The sequence below is a fragment of the Littorina saxatilis genome, linkage group LG7 (assembly GCF_037325665.1).
Source record: "Littorina saxatilis isolate snail1 linkage group LG7, US_GU_Lsax_2.0, whole genome shotgun sequence".
Lineage (NCBI taxonomy): Eukaryota > Metazoa > Mollusca > Gastropoda > Littorinimorpha > Littorinidae > Littorina > Littorina saxatilis.
This window is the reverse complement of record NC_090251.1, coordinates 30,729,555-30,755,897: the sequence shown is the minus strand read 5'-3', so window position 1 is coordinate 30,755,897 and position 26,343 is coordinate 30,729,555. Positions and strand designations below refer to the sequence as shown.

Here is a 26,343-nt window from a genome sequence, read left to right as displayed (position 1 = left end):
ACATTTAGCTTATTATAACATGAGAATGACTAATATTTCTGTTATATCTTTGAAGAATTTTAGGTCGAATATAAAATTTATATGTACCCAAGAGCAGGTCACTCTCCTCTGCTTTCTTGCAAGAAAGATGACGTCTGCTCCTGGTGGATCCAGCCTGTTCTTATGTTTTCTAACAACTGTGTTTGTTGTCTGTTGCACAAATGCTATTGAACATGGAAAAATTGATATAAATCATTACAGGTGATGTAGTGCATACGATAAACTCAGAGGATCTCTCTCTCTCTCTCTCTCTCTCTCTCTCTCTCTCTCTCTCTCTCTCTCTCTCTCTCTCTCTCTCTCTCTCTCTCTCTCTCTCTCCCTCCCCCTCTCTCTCTCTCTCTTGCGCAGCTAAACTTATCATGCCGGGTCCGCAAACAGATCAAAAGCTTAGCAGCCCTAATTTTTTATCACTTAAAGATCAGTTATTATTTAATAAGGCGCTTTTAATGTTTAAGGTTCAAATAAACGAGACCCCACAGTGCATGCGATCATTATTTCAGAAAGCAACAGACAGATATGGCTCAAACAAATTAATTTCCCCGCTACCCCGTATTGATTTATATAAAACCAGTTTAGCGTTTTCGGGCTCAACAATTTGGAATTCGCTACCATGTGAGATAAAGGGGTCAAGCACGATTAAACACTTCAAAGCGCAGCTTCGCAAATATCTGTTGTCACGAACAGTTACATTCTGAAGCTGTTTCTAGCAAGAATGCATTGCTATCACTAACCTCTATATATTTTGTTGATGATGATAATGATGTCGACGATGATGATGAGGTTGTTGTTGTGTGTGTGTGTGTGTGTGTCTGCGTGTGTATGTGTGTATGCGTGCGTATATATGTCTGTGTGTGTGTGTGTGCGCATATGTGTATGTGTGTGAGTGTGTGTGTGTGTGTGTGTGTGTGTGTGTGTGTGTGTGTGAGTGTGTGTGTTGTATTGAGTGCGAACGGGATTGCAGGCATGCGGCGCGCGTGTGTGTGCGAGTCGACTTTTCTTTTCCTTTGTATTACAATACAATACAATACAATACAATAACTTTATTAATCTCTAAAAGAGAAATTACATTTTAGAGATTAATAAAGTTATATTGACATATATGTACATTTCAATGTTCTATCATGCATTATGTATTCATATAGGTAATGTTGCAATTAGTAATACTGTATGATTGCGATTGACAATTGTCCTTTTATTGTCTTTATTTTTATGTCTTAGTTTAGCAGGGACAGATTGTAAGACTAGGCGTGAGCCTAAAATCTCCATCCTTGAGTAATAAAGTTCGTTCGTTCGTTTGTTCGTTCTCTAATAAAGATAATAAATAATAATTACCCTTGATAATAAAGATTTTGTCTTGTCTTGTCTTGTCTCTCTCTCTCTCTCTCTCTCTCTCTCTCTCTCTCTCTCTCTCTCTCTCTCTCTCTCTCTCTCTCTCTCTTCCAAGAATCTCTTTTACATTTTCCTGATTTAAATCCTAGGTTAGTTAGCGAAATCTAATTCCGCCCATGTTCTGTATATATAGCTTACCCAAACCCAGCATGCAGCCCAAACCATGGACATTAAAGATTTTCTCCCAGTACATTATCTTGTAAATCGCCATCATACACATAATTTATGTCCAGGCATGTACATGCATGGCATAAGAGCATCCTTCCCATCTGACACATGCAAACATGGCTTGGCTGATTTCTGTGCACAGTGGGACATTTTTGTGTGGAAATGATTTCATATTTGCCATTTGTGTCGGTCAGCAAAATTAATTGACCTGGTCTAAGTACGTAATGGTGGTTAACACGATCATTTATAAGGGAAGGATGGTTTTTTTTAACAGGCCAGGGTTTAATTAGCGACAACCATTAAGCAAAAATACTGAGAACAGATCTTTTATGAAGTGTTGTTTCCAGGCCTTGGTCTTCAGTCATTTACGCATACTTTTTTGATCTGACGCGTTGTTCTGACCCCAGGCCAGTCGAATGTCCAAAGTTTTGACACATGAGGTGTCTTTTCACAAAACCATATTTTGACATCCATGACATGACAGTATGGCCGATATATATATTTTGAATCCAGGTCCAACTGACCTATTGTCTTCTGTGTCTAGGAACAACTTACTGACTGCCCGTTGGCATGTAGGGCAGCATCTGGGAACAACACTGTTCATGATTTGCCCACTATCCTGGGATTTAAGCATTTTGTTTTGTTTTGTGCTTAAGTGTTTTGAACACATCATTTTGGTTTGGAGTGGAATTTTGTTTTTTCTTTCTTTCCTTTTGTTTTGTAACTGTAACAATTAGGGCACCTGTACTAGTATAAAGCAAAATCTTAGGTTTGAATTTGCTGACACTTAAATGTTTCTGTTGTAAGGCCAAAAAGAAAAATATATCTGTTTCCGGTAACCCGACCGACCCTATTTTTAAGCGTCGACCCTAAAGGTTTTTTTTCGCTTTTCGCACACACACAAAAAAATAAAAATAAATAAAATAAAAAATATCAATCAATCAATCAATCAATGAGTCTTATATCGCGCATATTCCGTGGGTACAGTTCTAGGCGCTCTGCAGTGATGCCGTGTGAGATGAAATTTTATACGGCCAGTAGATTGCAGCCATTTCGGCGCATATTTACCTTTCACGGCCTATTATTCCAAGTCACACGGGTATAGGTAGACAATTATTAACTGTGCCTAAGCAATTTTGCCAGGAAAGACCCTTTTGTCAATCGTGGGATCTTTAATGTGCACACCCAATGTAGTGTACACGGGGGGAGGTTCTGACACCGAAGAGAGTCTGCACACAAAGTTGACTCTGTGAAATAAATTTCCGCCGAACCTGGGATCGAACTCTGACAGCGGCCAACTGAATACAAATCCAGCGCGCTATCAACTGAGCTATGAATATGAAGTCAAGTATACTTTATTTAGTTTCAATATATCTAGGTAAAAAACATGTGCTAAATAATTGTAAGTAAATTAAGGAAGCGTTTAAAAAAACACAAAAAAACCGTAAAAAGACGTTAACAAAACGTAAGAAAAGGGTAAAACAAAAAATTTAAAAAAATAAAATATAAAAAAAAAGACTGACCGACCCTATTTTTTTCGGCGATGTTACCGGAAACAGACATATTTTTCTTTTTGGCCTAACCTATGTATAATCTGGAGTTATTTTGCATGGTATATATTTGCAGGAACGTGGTAAAAAACATGTTCTACCATGCTTATGATGGCTACATTAATCATGCATACCCTTATGATGAACTTCGACCTCTCACCTGCGATGGCCATGATACATGGGGCAGGTAAATTTGTTTAACACTGGGTTTTTCCCCCTTTTTTTGTTATACCTATCCATCATCAGTTTTTCTTTAGACTTATTACTTACCTTTAGTATAACTATAACTGATTCAGAGACAAAGTGCATGTGTTCGCATGTTTTATGGTTGTGTGTGAGTGTGCCACACAAAATGATCTTGTGCTGTCATATGTATTTGAGAATAAAAAGAAGAAAACCTTGAAGATGAAAGGTTAATTTACGTAGTTTCTTAAATTGTTTGTCACATGAAATTGCAATTCAGACATATGTTGTATACATTTTGTGTCAAATATATTGTCTATAATGTGTGTGTCAGGGGGCGAGAAAGGGTTGGGGGTGTATGTGTGTTAAACTTGTATGCAGACCTATTCTGAAAACTCACTTTAAAGTCACCCATAAGAAGTCAGCTATCAAAAGATGATGAAATATTGCTGAAGAAGCTCCAAAACACCAGATCGTGTTGTGTTTTCTCCATTGTTTTAATGAACACTCACTACTCCAAACAAACTTAAAAGATTTGAATGAATTATGCATTGTGCCATTCCTTTATTTGTGTGTAGTTATTCCTTGACCCTGATTGACGCCCTGGACACGCTTGCTGTGATGGGAAATCACACCGAGTTTCACCGCGTCACTAATCTCTTGATTGACCGCTCGGCAAGTTTCTTTGACATGGACATAAACGTTTCTGTCTTTGAAACAAACATCAGAGGTAAAAATGGTTTTGTTTTTCTGTTTATGGGGGAAAGTGGTATACGGGGAGGTGGGGGGGGGGGGGGGGGATGTGTGCGTGATTGTGTGTGTGTGTTTTGTAAGCTATTGGGCTAAGCTGTGCATAAACAAAAGTGTTTCTTGTTGTTTGTATTATAGCAGCCATCCTCCATGCCACTAAAGGGGCTAAAGGATTAATAAAAGCTACAAACTTGTGCGTATGTTGGTGTGTATGTATGTGTGTGTCATCCTATCTGCTGCATATATGTTTACTCTCAGGTGAAACCTGCAGATGAGAGTTGCTTGAATTTCTGTGTGTTTGAATCATCTATCAGTGGTTGGTGGTTTGCTGTCGGCCCATCTGATGATGAGAAGGACAGGCATGGTGGTAGAACCTGGCTGGCCTTGTTCAGGGCCCTTGCTTCATTTGGCAGAAACCATCGCTCGCAAACTGCTTCCAGGTTGGTTGGCTTCTTTTGTTTCAACGGAAAAGGTGTGAATATCCCTCTGAAAGTGTCAAGCAACAAAGGGACGTAAGCACTAAGCATCCACAAATAGACCTCAGTACATAGAAGAGCTTTGAAGATCCTATTTCCTGGCACCTGAGTGAATAAGAAACATTGCAATTAATAGAGAATCGACTTCCATCCTTACAAGAAAAAAAATGTCGTAATTTCAGACTGCTGCAGTCATTTAATTTTTTCCCCATTACATCTCAAGTCGATGTGACAATGAAATAAGTCCATGGTGTGTGTTAATTGGCCTTCTGAAACAGTGATTGCCTGCTTATGCACACACACAAAATAAATAGATAAATAAATCCCTGCGCTTAGAACTGTACCCACGGAATACGCGCGATATAAGCTTCATATTGATTGATTGATAGTTAAACATACAGTAATAAGAAACTTACATGTATTCTTGTTTCAGCATATATGACACACAAACAGAAATGCCTGAATTATGGATCAACAGTCAATCTCATTCGTTTTGTTTCAGCATTTGACACAGAAACAGGTATGCCGTTTGGAACGGTCAATCTCCGGCATGGTGTACCTAAAGGGGAAACACCTGTGACATGCACAGCAGGAGTCGGAACTTTTATTGTGGAATTCGGGAGTTTGAGTCGCCTCACTGGAGACCCAGTCTTTGAGAAAGTTGCTATGCGTGCCATTAGAGCTTTGTGGAAGTTCAGGTCACCCATTGGTTTGGTATGCTTTCTCTTTGTATTTCCATTTCCATTTTCTTTTTTTTCTTTGTGTCTTAAAGCCTGTCCTTAACTCGGCGAAGTTGACTAAGCAAAGTGTACTTCGCAAAGATGCCCACACATAGAGATTACACAACGTCATCGAGTGAGGGACCGAAAAATATTGAAACTCGAGGATGATTTTTTTGTGGTATCAACCGAGACCGTAGGTCGAGGTTGATACCACACAAAAAAATCATCCGAGAGTTTCAATATTTTTTGGTCCCTCACAAGATGACGTTTGTGTAATTTGTGTATACAATGATAAATTGATTGCATACAATGATCAATCTCTATACCTTCCTGTCACTGGAAGCAGCAACACTTGAAAGCATAAGTTCCCTTGACAAACGTCATTTATGATTGGCGTCATCTATGAATGACGTCACTGTCTAGACAAGACAAGTGCCGGTATCGGCAAACCTTGTCGCGGCAAAGGGCTATGACCCGTGCCTTGATACCATTGAGATCATAGGAGATGCACAGCAGTGCCGATAACAGGTTTCTTTAGCTTCACTTTAAAATGATATCAGAACGATAGTTATTCACTTGAAAGTGAACACAGGAGAGTTGTATACAAAGCTTTATCACTGAGTTTTTGGTATAGTTGCTTCAGCTTTGATTGAGCTATAGGGTTCTGTATGAAATTTGCATTTAGTTTTTCTTTTTCTTGCTGAGTGTATGTACAGTCCAGAGAGGAGACGGACATGGTGTGAGCTTGTCAAGGGGGAATATGAACATCTCAGTGGCAGGGGGATGGAAGCACTTGTTAATGAGTGGGAGTGTGTATGCGCGTGGTGTGCACGAGGATGTATGCACGTGAGTGATATTTGTAAATGTGTATTATTATAATATCATCTTTGTATTTATATTATTGAAATTGTTATATCTCGATGTACAGCGCTAAGAGCATAGTTAAATTTGTGAAGCGGCGCTATATAAGCTATCTTTATTAAAAAGACTTTGCTGCGAAGTCAACTTTGGGCCCAATTATAAGGACCGTCTTGAGCTTTTTGGGGAGGGGAGAGTGAGCTTGATATTGCATTGGTTGGGGGGGGGGGGGGGGGTGGAGGAGTGTTTTCCAATTAAGCAGCAAAGTAACATCCATGTATGGGGAGAAATGCAGGGCTGAGTTTATTTTTTTGAGTAAGTGTGTACATGTATTTACACAATTAGTATGTCAATTTCTCTTGTTGAAGGATTTTTGTCAGCAGAGGGAAAGAGACCTGTAGATAGGAAAGCTAACATGCAGGTATGCAGACTTACAGGTAGGCATGCAGAAAAGCAGACAAACAGAAAAAAGAAAGAAAAATGGGGTACTTGGAAGTATACACGAAAGTCTTCAAAGGGGGAAAATGTCAAGAAAGCGATAAACTTAAACCAGTCTACAAAAACCAGGGCACACACCTGTGTTGTTTATGCTTGAAAGCATCAGGTTTTTGGCTTGTTTGTTTGTTTGTTTGTTTTTGTTTGTTTTTTAATTTGTGCACCTCAAAAACTCATGCTACTTTTCTTGTTTTCTGTCCCGTGTTTGCCCCAAAACAGCTAGGAAACCATATTGACGTTAAAACTGGTAAATGGACAGCATTGGATTCTGGGATTGGCGGTGGCGTTGACTCCTACTTTGAGTATCTGGTGAAAGGCTCCTTCATGTTCAACATTCCTGAACTGCTGGAGATGTTCAGAGGTAGGTCACTTGTAGATCTGGTTGAGGGGGTGTATCTTCTTCTTCTTCTTCTTCTTTGTTCATGGGCTGAAACTCCCATGTTCACTCATGTTTTTGCACGAGTGGGTTTTTACGTGTATGACCGTTTTTTCCCCGCCATTCAGGAAGCCATACACCACTTTCGGGGGAGAGTGGGTGTATAATGTCTAATGAAGCCAACAGACTTGCTATATTTAGATTACTTTCTGATCTCTCTGATTCCCTTTTTCTATGAGTACAATGTTTCTCTGCTGCTTGTTTATAAAAAAAGAAAAGAAATTTGGTCTGATTTAATCAAAGTATGTTAGGTTTTTGTGTTATGTGTATTTTAATTGTTACTGTTCTCTTTTATAGGTATGTGTTTCAACTACTGGTTGGTCCGGTGTCAGAATAATATGACTGGGTGAGACATGAAGCCTGTGCTGCGACTTCTGTCTTGTGTGTGGCGCACATTATACATGTATGTCAAAGCAGCACCGCCCTGATATGGCCCTTCGTGGTCGGCTGGGCGTTAAACAAACAAACAAAAAAAATATGTTTCAACTTCCACTGTACATTGTTTTTCTTTTGTTTGAATTTAATTGTACTCTCACCTGCACTTGTTTGTCACTGAATTTTACAGAGTACGAGAAGCAGATTGTGAGTCATCTGAAGAGGGATGACTGGTATATGTGGGCTAACATGAAAAAGGGGGGGATTACATTGCCTCTTTTCACCTCACTCGATGCATACTGGCCAGGAATTCAGGTACATGTACAAGAAAAAACTTATGCACATATCTCCGTTCTGTTCCAAATAATTCACTTCATCAAGATATTAATGCACAGAACAGAACTCGGTCTATTAATTCAAAATATCAGGTATATAAATTCAGGACTGTGGAAGTCACTTTTCTTGTTAATATTGCTCCATATGTCAGCTGGTAACAGAATATGAAGTATGTATAATAACTTTCAGTATTTTGTACAGTCAGACTTGTTTTCAGCTGGTTCTGATGAACACTGAACCATACATTTTGACATCTTTTCTGTACATGCAGTTTCAAACTTTCTTTTACTTTTTAATTGGTGCTCTGTTATGGATTATGAAAGTCTCGTAACAGATGAGTTCTTTTGCAGTTGTCATAAGATTATGTTGTGGAGAAACATGCATTTTTCTGTGTGTTGGGTTTGGAATACTAATTATAATAATAATAATGATAAAGATAGCTTATATAGTGCCGCTTCACAAATTTAACGATGCTCTTAGCGCTGTACATCGAGATATAACAGTTTCAATAATATAAATACAAAGATGATATTATCATAATACACATTTACAAATATCACTCACGTGCATACATCCTCGTGCACACCACGCGCATACACACTCCCACTCATTAGCAAGTGCTTCCATCCCCCTGCCACTGAGATGTTCATATACCCCCCCTGGACAAGCTCACACCATGTCCGTCTCCTCTCTAGACTGTACATACACTCAGCAAGAAAAAGAAAGACTAAATGCAAATTTCATACACAACCCTATGGCTCAATCAAAGCTGAAGCAACTATGACCATGTTGTGCTTTGCAGAGCATGCTTGGAGATCTGGACAGTGCCATGAAAACAATACACAATTTCCATCAGGTATGGAAACAGTTTGGTTCAACACCTGAGTATTACAACATCCCCAAGGCTGAGGTGCATCAAGGGAGGGAGGGGTACCCCCTTCGTCCAGGTGAGTCTTTCAACTCTTTTGTTATTCCATACTTTTGGCCCCAAAGACGGAATATGGCTGTATACATTGCTAATGAATAACAAAAATAGTCACGTAAGCAATTGTTTTTGACTATCTGATGTTTCTCATCCTGTTTTATCATTGATTTGAGATTACTACAAATAGGAGAGGGTTTGAAAGGAATGTCTACATTTTGTGCCAATGAAAGTACATGTATTTGAAGAGAAAACGAACGCCAACAAAATTTAGATATATATGTTAAACTCTAACTTACATACCAAGATTATGTAATTATCTGTCATTTGCATTTTTCAGTTGTTGGTTACATTGTTTTTTGAGAATAGTGTGTGTGATGCTTTTTCATGCTTCTGAATGACCTCAAATTGTGAATGTTGACGTACAGAATTGTTCTGCTTTTTTAATTTGCAGAGCTAATTGAGAGCATTGTGTACCTGTACCGAGCCACCCAGGATCCCTATCTGCTGAAGGCTGGCGTGGATATTGTGGAGGCCATTGAACACATTGCACGGACCAGCTGTGGATATGCAACAGTAAGGATTCACTACAGCTTTCTGATATGTACTTTTAGAAATCAGAAACAGTGGTACAGTGGTACCTGCGATGAAAGGACACCCTTGGGACCAGCCAAAAGTGTCCCTACATTGCAGGTGGCCTGTCATGACAGGTATATTTTGGTAGATAATAGACAAATGAACAACAGAAAGCATCCTTTCAAGGGAGGTGTCCTCTCATCGGAGGGGCCAGACATTGCAGGTACCACTGTACTACAAAGATAAATCTGCATTTTAGGAGAGCTACAAACAAACATATCTATCACTTTCTTGTTTGGTAATGGAAAGTCTAGCAGCTGCTATTTAGAAACATTGCAGAAAATACAAAAAAAAGCAACTTGAACAATTGAACATTCTTGACAAGCAGCTAAAAATATCTTTTATCTTACTGTAACGGAAAACATAAGTTTTATGGTTTGTTTATTGATTGAATCACAGAAAAGGTTGTTTTTCAGATGTTTTCATCTGACAATAACTGATTTGAAAATTCCATTCATTTTTAGGTGAAGGATGTTCGTGACCATCGCTTAGAGAATCGCATGGAATCTTTCTTTCTGGCCGAGACAACTAAATACCTGTACCTGCTGTTCGACCCTGAAAACTTCCTTCACAACAACGGTAGCCATGGCGAACTGATCCACACGCCAAACGGGGATTGCGTCCTGGAGGCTGGAGGTTACGTTTACAACACTGAGGCTCACCCCATTGACCTTGCCGCTGTTCACTGCTGCAGCGCTCAGAAAAAACAGGAGGAGGAGACTCTGCAGAATTTTCACGACAACCTCAATCTGCTGGAACTTTTGGATATTGCCCAGGACAAAGAGAGCAGAATCATAGGAAAGAAGCTAAAGAAGAAGAAGCAAGCTTCATCTACAGATAGACAGGAGAGGGCTGAAACTGGGAGGGAGGGGAATAATGAAAGCGAGAAAGCACCAGAGGGAAAGAGTGAGGAGCGGGAAAACTCAGTCACGCAGCCAGAAGGTCCTGGAAGAAGTAACGACAGAGATCATCAGGAGGCAGCGTCAACACACCTTTCTACGGAAGAAAGCAAAAACAATGAAAACACTGCAACATCCCCTCAACCTGATATCAAACTAACCATTGTCAAATCACAACCCAAGACGCCAGATAAATTACCTCCACGGGATGCTGTTGATCTGAACGGAGCAGACTCACAAACTACTGCCTCGTCAAAGGTAACCATTCAAATAAACAACGACGTTACAGTGGAAAATGGACACCAGAAACCTTCGTTTGATTTAGCCCAGCAGATCCTGGATCTGTTTTCGTCGGTGACAACACAGGGCAAAGAAGATGAAGTGCGGCAGCCCAGTGTTACAGAGCTGTATAAAACTCTAGCCAATGTTTCTGTAGTCTACATTTCTAAGCCGTCCATAATGCGCTGCCCTGCCCAGCCTTTTCATTCCAGAATCTCTGTGTGGGGGGAAATGTTTGCAGATGAAGACATTCCATTAGAGTGAGTGATAGTGAAGGAATGACTTTGTGTGTGTGTGTGTGTGTGTGTGTGTGTGTGTGTGTGTGTGTGTGTGTGTGACAGAGAGAGAGAGAGAGAAAGAAAGAGCGCACACATGTGTATGGGGTGAAATGTTAGCAGATGAAGACATTCCATTACAGTGAATGGATGACAGTGTGTGTGTTTGTGCGTGCGTGCATGTTTATGTGTGTCTAGGCCCCTGCATGTGTATGTGAATTTTTTGCTGCGAACAAACAGAGAGAGAGAGAGAGAGAGTGAGCGCACACATGTGCACACAAAGCTTATTGGAATGTCAGGGATACACAGAACAGAGTTCATACTGTTCAATATTTGTGATATGTACATCTGTCTCGATGGTGATACATGTATTTGTAATCTGTCCTGAATGGGATCTATTGCTAACAAGAATAAAAGTGAGATGATATGGTGTAATATATAACTTATGATTTATAAGATGATGACAGAACTTGTTACTTCTGATCACATTTTGTTGTTGTTGTGGCTTTTCAAATAGAGGTATGATAGTAAGATCATGTGATGAAGATTTTATGTTATTCCTGCTTTTATAAAATTGTACATGTATGTCAATGTGCAAAGGATTTAATATGTAACTGTTTGGCTTTTGTTCTGTACACTTTCTCACCCTGCATGTGAGAGCTACCTATGCAAAAAGAAATTAAATTGAAACAGCCATTTAACCACCAACACACAAGGTCTATTCACATTTTCTGTACACAAGTATTATTTTTACGTTAATGAATGTTGATTGATACATACTTCCCGTTCAAAATCAATTGTCTTTTTTTCCCTCATGATGTGTTTCACGTGAAAACACGTACTTCTCTATAGTTTATAACTCGGATCAAGGGGCAAGGCTGAGTACAAGAATTTTTAAGATAAAAACATGCTGAAAATGATCGTTGTTATAAAATCCACAATTGTCACATGTCTTAGTTCATTAGCTTCTGTGTCAGTGGAATACATATATATATTAGTTGTTCTTTGCTACTGGTCACAAGTGGGGGTCAGCTCAGACGGACGCATTTTTTCAATACAGTCTAGGGGAGAAACTGGTCACAAAGCACCCAGTACATGCCAGAGAGATAGGAGAATCGGCACAATCAAAGAAAATAACAAAATCATTCAATAGATATGGAAATATTACGATTTACTGTGAAAATGCTAGCAAAAATGGCGTCCAAAAATGGGAACGCACACTTGGTGCGTCTTTGAAGACTTACCTCCCGTTCTGTGTTGTTGATAATAGTCGTGTTTGTGCTGTTTTTGTTGAAATAGTATCTAATAAAACTGATGCAGTTCTTGAAATGTTGCAAATTATTGTTGTCTTTGTGAAATGCGAGAGTGTTCTGAGGCGTAATCTGCATACGGCTGATGTCCCACATAGGGTACCCCACTTCGATCAGCGTATCACTCCAAATGAGCTTCATAGCAGAAAAGCAGATACACTACCAAAACACTGCATAACAGATCTACAAGTCTGAGCCAGAATCATTGAAATTTACTTTCTGTATAAAATATTGCAATCAAATTTGTTCACGCCGTCCCACAAATAACGCAGGTTACCCTCGCCTTCGATTCAAAGTAACTCCAATCTGACTGAATTACCATCGAAACGCAGATGACGAACTGATTCACCACACATTTGTGGTATTTTACACACAAATTTCAACTGTGTTGTTTCGCGATAAACAGCCATAAACAAACAAATGTGGCGCCGTCACGTCGCCTCGGAAGGAATAACGCAGGTGACCAAGACTTGTTTCCGATACCTGTCTGATTAAAATCATCGTTTTTTTCACAAATGACGGCTCTTTGGCAGATCTGGTGAGTTGGAAACTGTCTATGAATGTTTCATTTAATGTCAAATGCGTACATTCTTGTCGATATTATTACCTTTGGGCTCATAAATTAAGTCAATCGTCGTGTTGTCCGAAAGTGACTTTTGTCAGCATAGAACTTACTGTGCTTTGATCATTGACTGAGAAGAATCTTCCGATGACACTAGTTCATTTCACTACGCGACTGCAGATCTGCAAGGAAACTTATGGCAGGGGAAATAAGCTTAACTGAAGACGAATAAGCGGAGTAACTGTTCTTCAACGGATTGCTCTCACTGATCTAAATATTTAGATCTTGTCGTCTGCTAGTCTGCTAGTAAGTAGTCTTCGGTCGTGTGAAAGTCACATCTATTTCGACTGTGTGCATCGATCCGTGTAGTGAAATGTTGATCTTTGATGATTTGGCAACATAACTTCGCTAAATGTGCTTCGAGTGTATCTCCCCGTTAACCGCATTTGAAAACGTCTTTTAACAAGACCATGTTTCGACAGCCCAGACGGGGAGGATCCTCGATAGCTCACAGGGTATATAATGTTTTCCGCCGTTTTTTGAAGAATCCTTTCAAATTTGCTATTCCAAAAGTACCCTATGACACGACTCGAGTGGCAAAGAACATTCTCTGCAATTCCTGTCTCAGTCCGTGCAGCCGTTTTGGGTCCTATCGTCATCATACAAACATACACACAAGAACCAGCTTTAAAAGTTAGATTATGTAGGAACCATGTGAACCAGTGATTTTTTCTTATGTACAACAGATACTACAGTATTTCTGCTTTATGAAAAGCAATATTTCAAAAACAAAACTAGAGATTTGAATTTTGACCACTTTTCCCCCTTTCTGTCACCAGTACTGAAGAACAACTCACATATATATATATATATATATATATATATATATATGATGTACTCAGAATTGATTGATAAGGGACTTTGCTCATGTCTCAATGAACGAAAAAGTGTGTATGAGATCTGTGTTGAATATCATGTGTGTAGAAAAAGTGATTAAGAGGATGAAAGAGTGAGTGCACCTGTACTACATTTGTAGATTTCTTCAGCAGTGTTGATTGGAATCAGGAAAATGTACCTGGAGACTGGGCAGCTTTGACTTTTTTCAATTTTGCTGTTATTTGCAACCCTGAATGGTTTCAAAATCAGGATAATCCATTAGGAAATTATTTCTTAAATCATGAATGACTGATTTCCGGAACATTTATTCCGGCTTCTGTGTTAATATATTTCAAATCGGCAATAAACTAATGTCAGTGAGATCTGTTGTGTTTTTTCTTTTGTCTCTCATTTTCTATGTCGTGTTCTGGTTGATGAAATCGGCATCAATAAATATATGTATGCACTGAAGCGCCGTCCCTGTATTATTTTGCCCCTTTATTCCACATAACAGGCATTCAGTTAAGGACAATGACACTCGTTCCGTGATAACCAATTTGTATTCTGTGCTTCAAACAACAAGTTTTTGTCCAATCATATACAATATAAATTATGTAACACTGAGTATTGCTGTTCACTAACAATTTCTTTCTTCAATGATAACATCTACATGCAAGCTTCAAACACGCTATGATATGATAAATGATGTTATTCCTCCCTCTGCTTCTTTACCTCTGTAAACTTGTAGAGCTAGTTATTTTTCGATAATGACCCAGCAACCAAACAAATAACGAGCCAGCAACAGCCTGAATCCTCGATAGTGCAATGGGTTGAGAAGCTGTTCTGTTTCGGTACTACTTTTGCGACTGAAAAGTTCCGAACGCTCTAATGTACGAAGTATACATTTCTGGAGCAAACAATACAAACATACCGCATTTAAATTAACAACTACAGGCCTGAACACATGAATCTCCATATAAAATCCATGAGTTCGGTTGTTTTCTGAATCTAGATCTGCCGTGCACAAACCGTTCATCACAAGCAAATTCCCAAGGCAAGTAACTCATACTCTAGCGACAAGAGTAGTTCCCCTTCTTTTAACGCAGTTTCTTCGACAACACTGACTGCAATCCGACGGTCAGTTTTCAACAATATTTCATTTTATAAACAGATCACACGCAACCAAATGCACACATCTCATCAATTTAAACAACATAAAGCGGTTTCATACACTATTTTCCCCTGAAAACTGAACTTCATACAGTAATTAACGTTGGAACACGGGTGCAAAAGTTCGTCTGCTTGTCCCATTTGACGAAAGAACATTATCCTAAGCGATACTAAAACATAAACAGAACACACAATATCTGCCTTTAACGCCACAGCAGAATAACAGCATATCTGTGTACTTGATTTTAGTCCAAAACAGGGAAACTGACAAGAAGTGTTAACAGAATGGAATGATTTGCACGGAACTATACAACCGCGCATTAATCGATCGCCTGCGCAGGTTGACTGGTTGAGTGATTCGGATTCGATCAAACTTTCGCACAAAAACTCCTGTTTTCTTTGAATAACTGAAGAAAGGAGGAATAAAGAGGTTACACACCTCGTCTCAGTGATTATTAAAAATAATGGTCTCAGTTCGCGGTCATGAAAAAGCTCGCTGAAGCTCGCATTTTTCATGATCCGCCAACTTCGACCATTATTTTTAATAATCACTGAGACTCGGCATGTAACCTCTACTTCCATGCACAAGAGAGTTGATGAGCAAATGAAATGCACACACAATACGTTTGCAAAATAATAGTCAAACATGTACAATATGCTTGGTTGCAATGTTAGACTAGACTAGTGACATCATTTAATAAACTTCAAATACTACAAAAATAAATTCTTCTTTGCTATATTATCAAAACTCGATTTTTTTTTAAAGGAACAATATCAAACACCATCATATACAAGGTTACCCCCAAAAGTACCACCAACTAAAATGCTAATAACTCCCAGCAACTTACTTTATATTTAGTGTACATTAGCTTGATCTATGGGATGAAAAGTTCACAAAATTTTAAGTTTGTATCTTAAATGGTCTGACTTTTATGCTCTTTTGAAGAAAAAATCCAAATGTGAGGATCGACTCAAAAGTATGACGTTTGGCACTGAGTGGTAGCCACTGTAACTCACTTTTAGCCCTCCAGATGTTTACTTCAGTTTTTTTTCTGAAAGACCTTGCATACAGAAACCACCCTAAGACAAAATATGAGTTGAAACAGCAATGGATGGTTCAAATCGGAGGTCTGTGGCTATTGCTCAGTGTCAAACCTAATATATTGAGACAATCTAAATTAAAAAAAAAGTATTTTGTTTCAATCGTTAAAAAAACCAACTTGTCAAACATACTTAATTCTTTCTGAAATCATCATACCACATCTCAATCCAACGTACACCAAATATGAAGCAATTCGCTGAACACACGAAGTTATTAGCATTTAAGAGGGCGGAATGTTTTGGGAGGTCACCCTGTAGTATTTACTACTATACAGCATACGTATGTATAATCTTGAATGTAAGATCCACATGAAACTTAAACAACCCGAATTGCCCGGATTTTTAAACAGTGTGGTATCACATATCACAACCATATGTCTTGATATCCATAGCAATAAAACTATAATTTTCCGTCGCGATATAACCTTGAATGGTTGAAAACGACGTTAAACACCAAATAAAGAAAGAACTATATGGATGTGCATGAGAGAGTAAATTGACAACATTGAGATAGAAACTGGCATGACAGGTTTACTCATTTACTCTTAAAACTTGGGCACTTCCAGTGATGAAGGCATCACTTTCGTCATAACAATTTTTCACAAAAGTACTTCATAACAATTTTTCACAAAAGTACTTAGTCGTTATACTTTGTGACTCGGTACTGATTATTTTGTTCACCAAAGTCTCCAACTAACGTCAAAACAACATGTACACAGCCATAGCCTTTTCCAGTTGTCAGAATTGTAATTATAACACATCAAGTCAACCCTGCGTAAATATGTTCAACACCGAAACATCAATTTTGAAGAAAAAACACCACTAAGGACTTTCTTTTGACTACTCATATGACAAAAATTATCATGAAAAGGTTTTGTTTGTTTGTTCATGCTTAACAATATCAATCATTTCTAAAAAAAACCCACCTCAGCACAAACTGGATTGTAGCACCCATGTCATGACTTTTTGCCCTTTTAAACACCCCCCCCCCCCCCCCCCCGTTTAATACTAGTCAGTATTTGCATAATAGGTTATGTCATGCTTGCCAAAAAATCACTGATACTTGTACCTCAAGACTCAAAGACGCTCTTGATGATTTGGGTTATACATGTACAACAGTTGAACACCAATGTCATGAATTTCTGTCCTTTAAACTGTATTTTTTTTTATAGATTACTAGCCTATCCCCTAGGTTATATTATGCCAGTCAACAAAATCATTCATACATTATGTACATTTGTACATGTACTTATAAGTCATATCTGCACACATACAGAACATCCTATGTCCATTCACTCACAGGAATTTGTAATGTAATTTGCTATTTCTGCTTCAAGCCATCCAGGGCTGCTCATTCAAAACCGTCAAAAAAATCATACACACATCTTGTGTGCCGAGTCTCTCGCACAAACTTTTAAACACAATGTATTTTTACTTCCAAGAACCAATCAACCGCGCTTTAACAAATATTTACTCCTGAACAAACTTCCCTTCCATAATTAGCAGCATTTACAGAACTGCTGAAGTTCTATTACAACAACAACAACAACAAAATATACAGATAAAGTGATAAATGCAAAACAAAACAAACAAAATATGAAGAGAAGTCATGGCCAAGATATTTCAAAAATACATAATCAATGCTTTACTGTGCTGGGCTTGTATCTGTTGTGAGCCACTGAGAAGATTACGGTCTTTGACTATACTTTTGAAAGTTAATACTATCTTTGAAAATACCATCTCACAGACTTGCAAGAGAAAGATAAAAAGTTTCAGAAAAAAGAAAAACAGCACAAGAAAAAGATCGATGCGTCTTCTTGAAATTGTGACTCTTAAAGAAGTCAGTCATGTGCATTAAACAATCCCTATTCTTTAGTGTATTAGAACAGGTTAAAATGTTAAAACAGTGTGGAAAAATGTAAATCCCTGCGGAAACAGAGAAGACATACATGTAGCAACTATGTAAAATATCACAGCCTTCAGTCTGCCTTTAACTGGTTATCAACAGAAAAAGACAAGTAGAAAAGTCCTAGGATTGCACAAGCACTGTTGAGGATCTGGCGGATCTGCCCCCACTGATGAACCCCCAGATTCCTCCAGTATGGCAAGTCACAGTCCACAAAAGCTGTAGTCAGTAACAACGTTACCGCTGCACACATGGACATATCATGTAAGAAATACCCAGAGAAAAAGCTGAGTGCACAACCAGCCAGGGTTACAGCGATCAGGTAACGCATATAATCTCCGCCCATCATGTGAGCAGAGAAAGCCTCCCTGTACTGAGGTACGCTGTTGATGAGAAACACTGTTGCCATGAGAAAAATGCCTAAAGCGATCTGCCCGATGCGCAGCAGCTGAGTCGAGCGTTTCTTGTCCACGATGTATGCCAGCATGACGTAAGTTCCCAGCACCCCAATCTGCCTCAGGGACAACATCGTCTGCACAACAAAATTAATAATAATAATAATAATAAAACATTCTTCTATAGCACTGTTCACCGCCAGATAACAGTGTCATGGCGCTTTACAAATCCATCATACAATACAAGCATTAATAGTTAACATTTTATAAACAACAACCAGATACATATGATACTTTAGAAGGTTTAAAAACAACCAGTCAACAAGCAAGCTTATTTGGCACATTCACTCACAAGTCACATGCACGCATCACACCACGGCTTTACTGTCCGAATTACTTTGCTCATTTCAGTTCAATTAATAGCTGCTTTAAAATGTATCTTCTGTATGCAATACAGTAAAGATGTATGACAGCATGACGTAGGTTCCCAGCACCCCAATCTGCCTCAGACACTTTGGTGTCAGACTTATCCCTTTTTCAGACCCTGCTTTCTGAGATTTTCTCTTCTTCTTCTTCTTCTTCGTTCATGGGCTTAGACTCCCACGTACACTCGTGTTTTTGCACGAGTGGAATTTTACGTGTATGACCGTTTTTACCCCGCCATTTAGGCAGCCATACGCCGCTTTCGGAGGAAGCATGCTGGGTATTTTCGTGTTTCTATAACCCACCGAACTCTGACATGGATTACAGGATCTTTTCCGTGCGCACTTGGTCTTGTGCTTGCGTGTACACACGAAGGGAGATAAGCCACTAGCAGGTCTGCACATAAGTTGACCTGGGAGATCGGAAAAATCTCCACACTTAAAGGGCAGCTGTCGGGTTGCCTGGTCTCAAAAATGTGCGGAGTTTTGTGCAAAAACGCGTTTAAGAGTTTTCCGAGTTGATTCAACTAAAGACTGTTGATTTGGTCTAGAAGAAGACACTTTCATCATTAGTTTGAAACCATTAAAATGCGTGAAACTTTCTGCTAGTTCTCACAATCCGCAAAAAAACGAAGCAGTTGGCAGGCCGAAACGACTCAAAATCCGCGACCGACAACTCTGTCAGCACAAGAAAGACGCCGCAGCGTTAGCCTTGCTGTGACGTCACTCGAGGAAGCCGATAAGGCCGCTGTGAAGTTTACAGTACAATGTAGACTACAGCTGGACATCTGTAATGCTGTACGCGTGATTGATTCTTGCACAAAGTAAAGTATTATGATGGTGGTATCTTCTCAAGACCCACGTTCCCATTTTCTCTTCTTTGATCTGACTGACTGCAACCTTTACAAGTCATTTCTAAAGTGGTTCACATGCTGTTGCTACTCCTCCAGTCCACCCGGTTAAACCATAAAGTTGCTCAACCACAGACCCTCGTGTCCCTTGTCAGCAGACACTGTACACTTATGAAGAAGGTCCGCTTGAGGTGTCACACCAATTACCGTGTACGTGTGAGGTACTGAATTCAAGACAAAAGCCAACTCTGTCAGTGGGAAAATCTAGGAAAGAGATGATGATAATACATCTTCAGTTACTCACTCAAGTAGATAGACGAGATAAGATAAAGGGAAGAGAGACGGAGACAAAGATGAAACAGTGGATCTAGTGTGGAAAATGGGGGAGGGGGGTTCGGCCGCAAAAAATCAAAGATGAATTTGTCAAACTGTGTTTGTGATGGTTATCGTGCGTGTGTGTGTGTGTGTGTGTGTGTGTGTGTGTGTGTGTGTGTGTGTGTGTGTGTGATAACACGTATGTGTGTGTGTGTCTGTGTATATGTGTGATAACACGTGTGTGTGTCTGTGTGTGTGTGTCTGTGTCTGTGTCTGTGTGTGAGTGTGTTTGTGTGTGTTTGTGTTCCTCGACGCGTGACAATATCTGCCAATAAGTTGAACAAAAACAGGGTTCAAGAGGAACAAAAGCAGGAGGGGAACGGAAGACATGTTATGAACTCCATTTTTTACTGCGAAATTTTGGCCTGGGAGAAGTCACCCCATCCTAAGTTTCTCTTCACCTACCCGTGAAGTATGCTTGAGGGCTTGACTAGACAACCCGATTGCGCCCATTACACGGCATAAAGAGAGCACCGTTCAACCCGGCCGATTCCGCGGCTGACGTCACGCGTCCAAGGGAAGTAATTTTCGAGTGGGCTGCATTGACTCGGCCAAGAATGCAAACTTTCTTCGATTAAAGACATTGTAGCATGTCTAAAGTCTTCGGACTTGTGTTATCAAGCTGTCAAAATCACCAAGTAACTTTTAAGTATAGTTTCAGTTACATGATAACTCATTCTAAGGAACAGATTTTGAGAGCCACAACCCGACAGCTGCCCTTTAACCCACCAGGCGGCCGCGGCCGGGATTCGAACCCTCAACCTTCCAATTAAGAGGCCGACGTCTTACCACCCCGCCCGTCTAGATTTTCTGTTCATAACATGTGTAAACTTACCCCCATTTCAAGACTCCCTCTCTTCGAGACCGGATGTTCTCAGAATCTGAGTGCTATTTAAAGGGGATCGCATCATTGCTCTAACCAAAGCGGCTAACTAAAATGAGTGAAACAGTATTGAAGCATATTTACAATTACAGTATATGAAGGTTTTTTGTATCTTGTAGATCACATAAAGGTTAACACAGGGAAATCAGGCAAAGCTTAATCATTATTTGTTTGAAATATTGAATGTTTGGGTTTTAAAGCAATACAGGGAACAAACAAACCATGTGCATTTTAGAAATCTTGGTCTAGTTGATTTGGGACTAATTAATAGCTATGTGTACTTATAATAGCTAGATCATAAAATGTACAGCTGGAGCAATGAGTTTCAAACTGCTCAAGTCAAACAATAGTTTTCAAAAAAGTAAATGCTGAAAACAAAGCTCTTGAGTGTAAGTTTTTCACAGCATGACAGCTTAAACAAAACTTTTTCTCAACAACAATCCCTGAGACTAACCCTTTGCCACTCTGTGTATTGCCATTTTGGGTTGGTATAGAAGTTGACGGCAAAGTAGAGCATCTGTCCAGCATACATCAGACACGCTGCTTTCTGTTTGATGCCGGACGACAGCAAAACACCACAGCCAATGCAGGCAATCACATAGGCATACACCAGCTTTGGGTGAATTGGTGGGTTGCTGCAATCCAAAGGGGTACATATTTTAGTTTAGACTGTATGCATGATTTAAACTGAAGTCTTTCTTATCTCAATAGATGATGTTCTGCTGTATGTGTATTTTGTCACCGATTCAAACACAATTAATTTTCACAGTGCTCTATTGAAAAAAGCTTGTCTTTTTTTCCCCCTAAACTTAATTATATATATACCATTGCTTGTCCCTTTCCCACACATCAGCATCAAGGGATATAAACCAATACGCAACTGCATGCATTAGTTCTCTCATGAAGTCAATTTTCTGACAATGAAGTTCCAGTGCAGAGTTAATATCAGATATCAGGCTATTAAATGTCTCTCTCTCTCTGTAAGATCGTTACATCGTGAAAAGCATGGCGTTGGCAGCGAAAACAAGAGCTTTGTCAACACGACCGTGCTTTATCAAGTTGCGCATGCAAAGTCCACAGCTTATAATTATAATATTCCAAATCATTTTTCATACAAAGCATTAAGGGCATTGCTATTAAAATGTCATACCTCTCCTTTTGTGCCCGCTCTCCGAATAACATGAGAAGCGATAGAGCGTCGACCAGAGGGAATTTATACAAGAGAAAAGCACAAGCCCTCATCGGAAAATTCCCCAACGAAGCCATGTTGTTTTCTCAAGTGGATGGAGTGCCTTCCCTTGGTCAAGCGTGTGCTTACCTCTGAGCCAACGGAGAACCCATATGTCGAGTCTTGATACACTGACTGTGGTCTCGATGCGGACAGTTCGCGTTCTGAGTTTTGACAGTGTTTGGGGGTAGGGGTGGGGAACTTTGGGCAAGCACAGTGACCGTTATTTTCACAGTTCATGTAATACAAAACAAAACAAAAAAAATTAAACAGAAAAGAGAGAGTAAGAAAAAAATGCCAACATTGGTGCTTGTTTTATTGTTTGCTTTAAAAATTTAGCCTTGTTTTAAATTTTAAGGAATTATATATGGCACGAGAATACACGGAAGAACAAGGTACTCAAGAAAAAAGACTCGAATTGAACATTTTCATTGCAGATAATAAAGTTTTGTTATGTATACTTCGTCTAGAAAGTAGCAAACTCTCAAGTTTACTGTGTGCATAACATTATAAGCTTAGCTAACTAATTTTACTCAGCAGAGATGATAAGAGTTTGCCGCAATGGAGGGGGGAAATCTGGAGGGGGTGGGGTGGGGGAGGCATTATTCCTGAACCTGAGCCAGAGCGACAGTCTTCTTCTTCTTCTTCTTCGTTCATGGGCTTAGACTCCCACGTACACTCGTGTTTTTGCACGAGTGGAATTTTACGTGTATGACCGTTTTTACCCCGCCATTTAGGCAGCCATACGCCGCTTTCGGAGGAAGCATGCTGGGTATTTTCGTGTTTCTATAACCCACCGAACTCTGACATGGATTACAGAATCTTTTCCGTGCGCACTCAGTTGGTCTTGTGCTTGCGTGTACACACGAAGGGGGATAAGCCACTAGCAGATCTGCACATAAGTTGACCTGGGAGATCGGAAAAATCTCCACACTTAACCCACCAGGCGACAGCGGCCGGGATTCGAACCCTCGACCTTCCGATTAAGAGGCCGACGCCGGCCCTTACCACCACGCCACAGCGCCCGTCTAGAGCGACACTGAGTCAGGCAAACAATAAGAGAGTATGTGCCGCCGCGGTGTGTGACCGGTGTGTCAGTGTGTGTGTGTGTGTGAGAGAGAGAGAGAGAGAGAGAGAGAGTGTGTGTGTGTGTGTGACTGAGGTGTGTGTGTCAGTGTTGGTTGTGTGTGTGTGTGTGTTTGTGTGTGCTGTGTGCACGGCCGTGTTTAGTGTGTGCCGTGTGCGGCATGGTGTGTGCGTGTTTGTGTGTGTGCGTGTGTGTGTGTGTATGTATGTGCGCGCGTCTGCACAGTTTCCAACACAAACAGTAATGATCCATACAGCGATCTCCAGACGAGCCGCAAGGCACTGCGTGTAAAGGTACATTCCTTCATAACCGTGGCGTATAACCCCCAGGCACTATGCCGCAGCCAGCACTCGTCTGTCCAGAAATGTATCAGTTCAGTTGTTCAGGTTTTTCACGGGATAAGAACTTGAACACGGCCTGCTATAATTTCTTGGCAGAGCGGGAAGTTTTGAGTTTTGCTTGAAATTCTTTTGTAATTGACACCAGTGTCAAAATGCGAGTTCAGAACAACAACAAAAATCCACTGTGCGCAGAAAGCAGTAAGGCTGCATTTTTTATTTGATTTTTTACATAACGGTGTTCCAGGGGAAGGATGATCTTGTCCCATGTATAAGCCTTGACGGATTACGTATGAGATCGCTTTTTACGTCATGTCACGTCGGAAAGGGTATCTTTAAGGCAAGCTCAGTCACCGGACAAGCCGCCACAGTCATCTACTTTCTCCTGGAAACTCCACGGGAACGACTCGGAGCACAACCACCCGCCAGAAGGATGCATCTCAAACAGAACCAAAAAAGAAAGATACCCCTCCTTGCCGCACACCGTGCTAAACTTCAAAGACCCCCGCGCCCATCAGAAAAGCAACGCGTGACGCCAATAAACAACACAACTTGAGCTATCTCGGGTTCTTTCTCTCGCAAATTATGACAAGGCTTAGATAACGGGAGGGAGGGAGAGAAAGGGCTTTGGGAGTCGGGTCCGGCATACAGGTGTGTGTTAAAATCTTATCTGTTCTCGGGGGTCACATCAAAGAAGCCGCTGCTGACCCCTTTGACTTCTGCCCAGCAGCTTCCCCCCACGCGTTCCTCAAATATCGTTACGTCGTCATTGGCTTTTCATCCAGATTGCAGCTAGGACGATCTAGGACCGCTGGATACTACTCGCTGGATACTCGGTGCTGGAGTGGGGTCACAGTCTGGACGTTAGAGATACCTAATTCCTTCCTGTATGAACCATCGTGTCTACCATCACAGATCTGTCCAGGTTTTGGTATTGACAATGGTATTGGTATGGTATTGGTATGGTATTGTTATGGTATTGGTATTGGTATGGTATTGGTATTTATATTGGTATTGGCATTTGTATTGGTGTTGGTATTGGTATTATATCGTCCTGCAAAGTGACCCTAATGGAAATTCGGGCTGCCATGGGGCAAGAGCATCCTTCCACGATGACACATAATTATCAAAAATATAATACCTGGCTGATTACTGTTTATGTGCTGATTGGGAATCTTTTGTTGAATTTATTGACAAAGGCATCACTTGCGAAATTAATTCATCAAAATATTCCCGCTCTGAATGGAAAGCAGCAAAGCCGTAGATTCTGTGTGTGATGTCGTGTGTGAACTTGGATGCTCTGACCCACTCGCACTTAACACGTGCGGGTTGTGCTCCTCTGCCTGATACAAATACTACATGTACCACAGAGTATTTGTAAGCCAGAAGAGCTCAGCACCCCACCCCTTAGCCCCCACCTACCCGGTGTTAGGGGTCTGTACTTCTTATCCCACGCAACACTACCTGGACAGATATGTGGTTGACTGACTGACTTTGGGGGTTTAGCGTCCTCTGACGGGTAGCTTGGACCTATTTGGAACATGATTGTTTGTAGTACGCTGTTAGATAATTATGTGGTTATGTGCATGATGATTTATATTACGCTGGAAGGAATTAAGGTATCTTTAGTGGTTGCGCATGCGTTTGAGATTCTTACCTGTTGTCTAAGCGTGAGGAAATGACCGGCCAGTCCAGCAATTTTCACCTCTCTAAATCAGGGGCACTCTTCGACCGAGAGATCAGTGATAGGACACGTTTTGACAGGCGCATAAACATCGCATAGACGATCTAGACTAATCAGTGAACTTCTCTCCCACGGGTTCTCGCCCTTGTTCCAGTTTGCCTGGCGTTCCTCACCAGGGATATGATCTGAGCAAACAATCCAGTGCCGCTCGTCCCGGCGCTTCAATCACGCACGTGGTTTAATGGTTGGCGGCAATTTCTGTGATAAAATTGGTATTGAATTTTGTTGGACAATGTCAACACTTGAGATAGAAAAGCTGTTATACGTCTTAATTGTAATCTTTTGTTGTGAATTATTCTCAGAAAAAAACCTTGTTATCATATTTAATCTATCTCCCTCTGCATCCCCCTCCCCTCTCTCTCTCTCTCTCTCTCTCTCTCTCTGTCTCTCTGTCTCTCTCTCTCTCTATCTCTGTCTCTGTCTCTCTTTCTCTCTCTCTCTCTCTCTGTCTCTCTCTGTCTCTCTCTGTCTCTCTCTCTCTTTCTATCTAACCCTCTCTCTCTTCAAGTCTCCATACGATTTTGTCGCTTTTAGTAAAATTTCCAGTGATGAGCCTTCCATCAGGATAAAAGAGGGGGAGGGGGAGGGTAGCGGGTACGAGGCAGTGGTGATGGGCCCAGTGTGGATTAAGGGGGTGGGGATGGAGTTAGACATGACGGTGTGACGCCGTCATCTTGGCCCTGCCGTCATATTACCCGGCCCTCGATTTATACTCGAGACTGAAATGTTGTTTCCTGGTAAAATTAATGAAGTGGAATTATATCAGGACAAAAAGCATATCAGTTTCTTGCATGTGAAGAAAATTGGTGGTGAAATTTAATAGATTTCACCCAAAAATTCGATTTTTTCGAAAACGTGTACCGAGTGGTTACGTCCCTTGAATGAAAAGGGAAACATTTTAGGATGAATCAAATTTTTAAGTTAAATACAAAAAAATAGGTAGGACAAATTTGGCCCAAGGTCGCTCATCAGTACTATCGAAGGGTGTTTTTTTTTTGTTCAGTGTGGAGTTTATACAAGATCAACGAGGCCGAGAATCGTAATATGACGGCGCGGCCAAGATGACGGCGTCACAACGGGACCTAATGGCTCCAGTGCTCATGGTGTCTGATAGTATTGTGAGATATTGTTTCTTCTCTTCCTCAAAATTGCCTAACTTCGGTTCTGGACGGCGAGTCGACGCTTCAGCAACATTTTAATAGAAAAGCTAATAATATTTTTATTTTTGTTTTAAAGCACACAAAAAAGAACACACACACACGCATGCCGACATACGCACGTGCGCACGCACGCACACACACACACAC

General features: G+C 40.4%; 2 protein-coding genes across 2 annotated transcripts; one reads left to right on the top strand and one right to left on the bottom strand.

Moving 5' to 3' along the window:
- Window positions 1-19: 19 nt before the first annotated feature.
- On the top strand, window positions 20-13,919 carry LOC138971156 (ER degradation-enhancing alpha-mannosidase-like protein 2). Its single transcript, XM_070343789.1, has 10 exons — window positions 20-240; window positions 3,223-3,333; window positions 3,908-4,059; window positions 4,394-4,519; window positions 5,058-5,269; window positions 6,850-6,991; window positions 7,632-7,756; window positions 8,580-8,724; window positions 9,154-9,275; window positions 9,800-13,919. Exons 1-10 carry the CDS (start codon window positions 20-22, stop codon window positions 10,775-10,777), a joined length of 2,334 nt encoding a protein of 777 aa, XP_070199890.1. The 3' UTR covers window positions 10,778-13,919.
- Window positions 13,920-16,808: 2,889 nt separating this feature from the next.
- On the bottom strand, window positions 16,809-21,906 carry LOC138971155 (transmembrane protein 101-like). Its single transcript, XM_070343788.1, has 3 exons — window positions 21,790-21,906; window positions 21,094-21,274; window positions 16,809-18,245 (listed from the first exon to the last, which is right to left on the bottom strand). Exons 1-3 carry the CDS (start codon window positions 21,903-21,905, stop codon window positions 17,787-17,789), a joined length of 756 nt encoding a protein of 251 aa, XP_070199889.1. The 5' UTR covers window position 21,906; the 3' UTR covers window positions 16,809-17,786.
- Window positions 21,907-26,343: the final 4,437 nt, after the last annotated feature.

Bases quoted from the DNA above. Each gene is read 5' to 3' on its own strand.
- LOC138971156 (XM_070343789.1), top strand. From the start codon at position 20: ATGAGAATGACTAATATTTCTGTTATATCTTTGAAGAATTTTAGGTCG. The intron at 4,520-5,057 runs GTTGGTTGGCTT...GTTTTGTTTCAG, and splicing joins CGCTCGCAAACTGCTTCCAG to CATTTGACACAGAAACAGGT. The intron at 8,725-9,153 runs GTGAGTCTTTCA...TTTAATTTGCAG, and splicing joins GGGGTACCCCCTTCGTCCAG to AGCTAATTGAGAGCATTGTG.
- LOC138971155 (XM_070343788.1), bottom strand. From the start codon at position 21,905: ATGGCTTCGTTGGGGAATTTTCCGATGAGGGCTTGTGCTTTTCTCTTG. The intron at 21,275-21,789 runs GTATGACATTTT...TTTGGATTGCAG, and splicing joins GAGCGGGCACAAAAGGAGAG to CAACCCACCAATTCACCCAA. The intron at 18,246-21,093 runs GTTAGTCTCAGG...TTTGTTGTGCAG, and splicing joins AATACACAGAGTGGCAAAGG to ACGATGTTGTCCCTGAGGCA.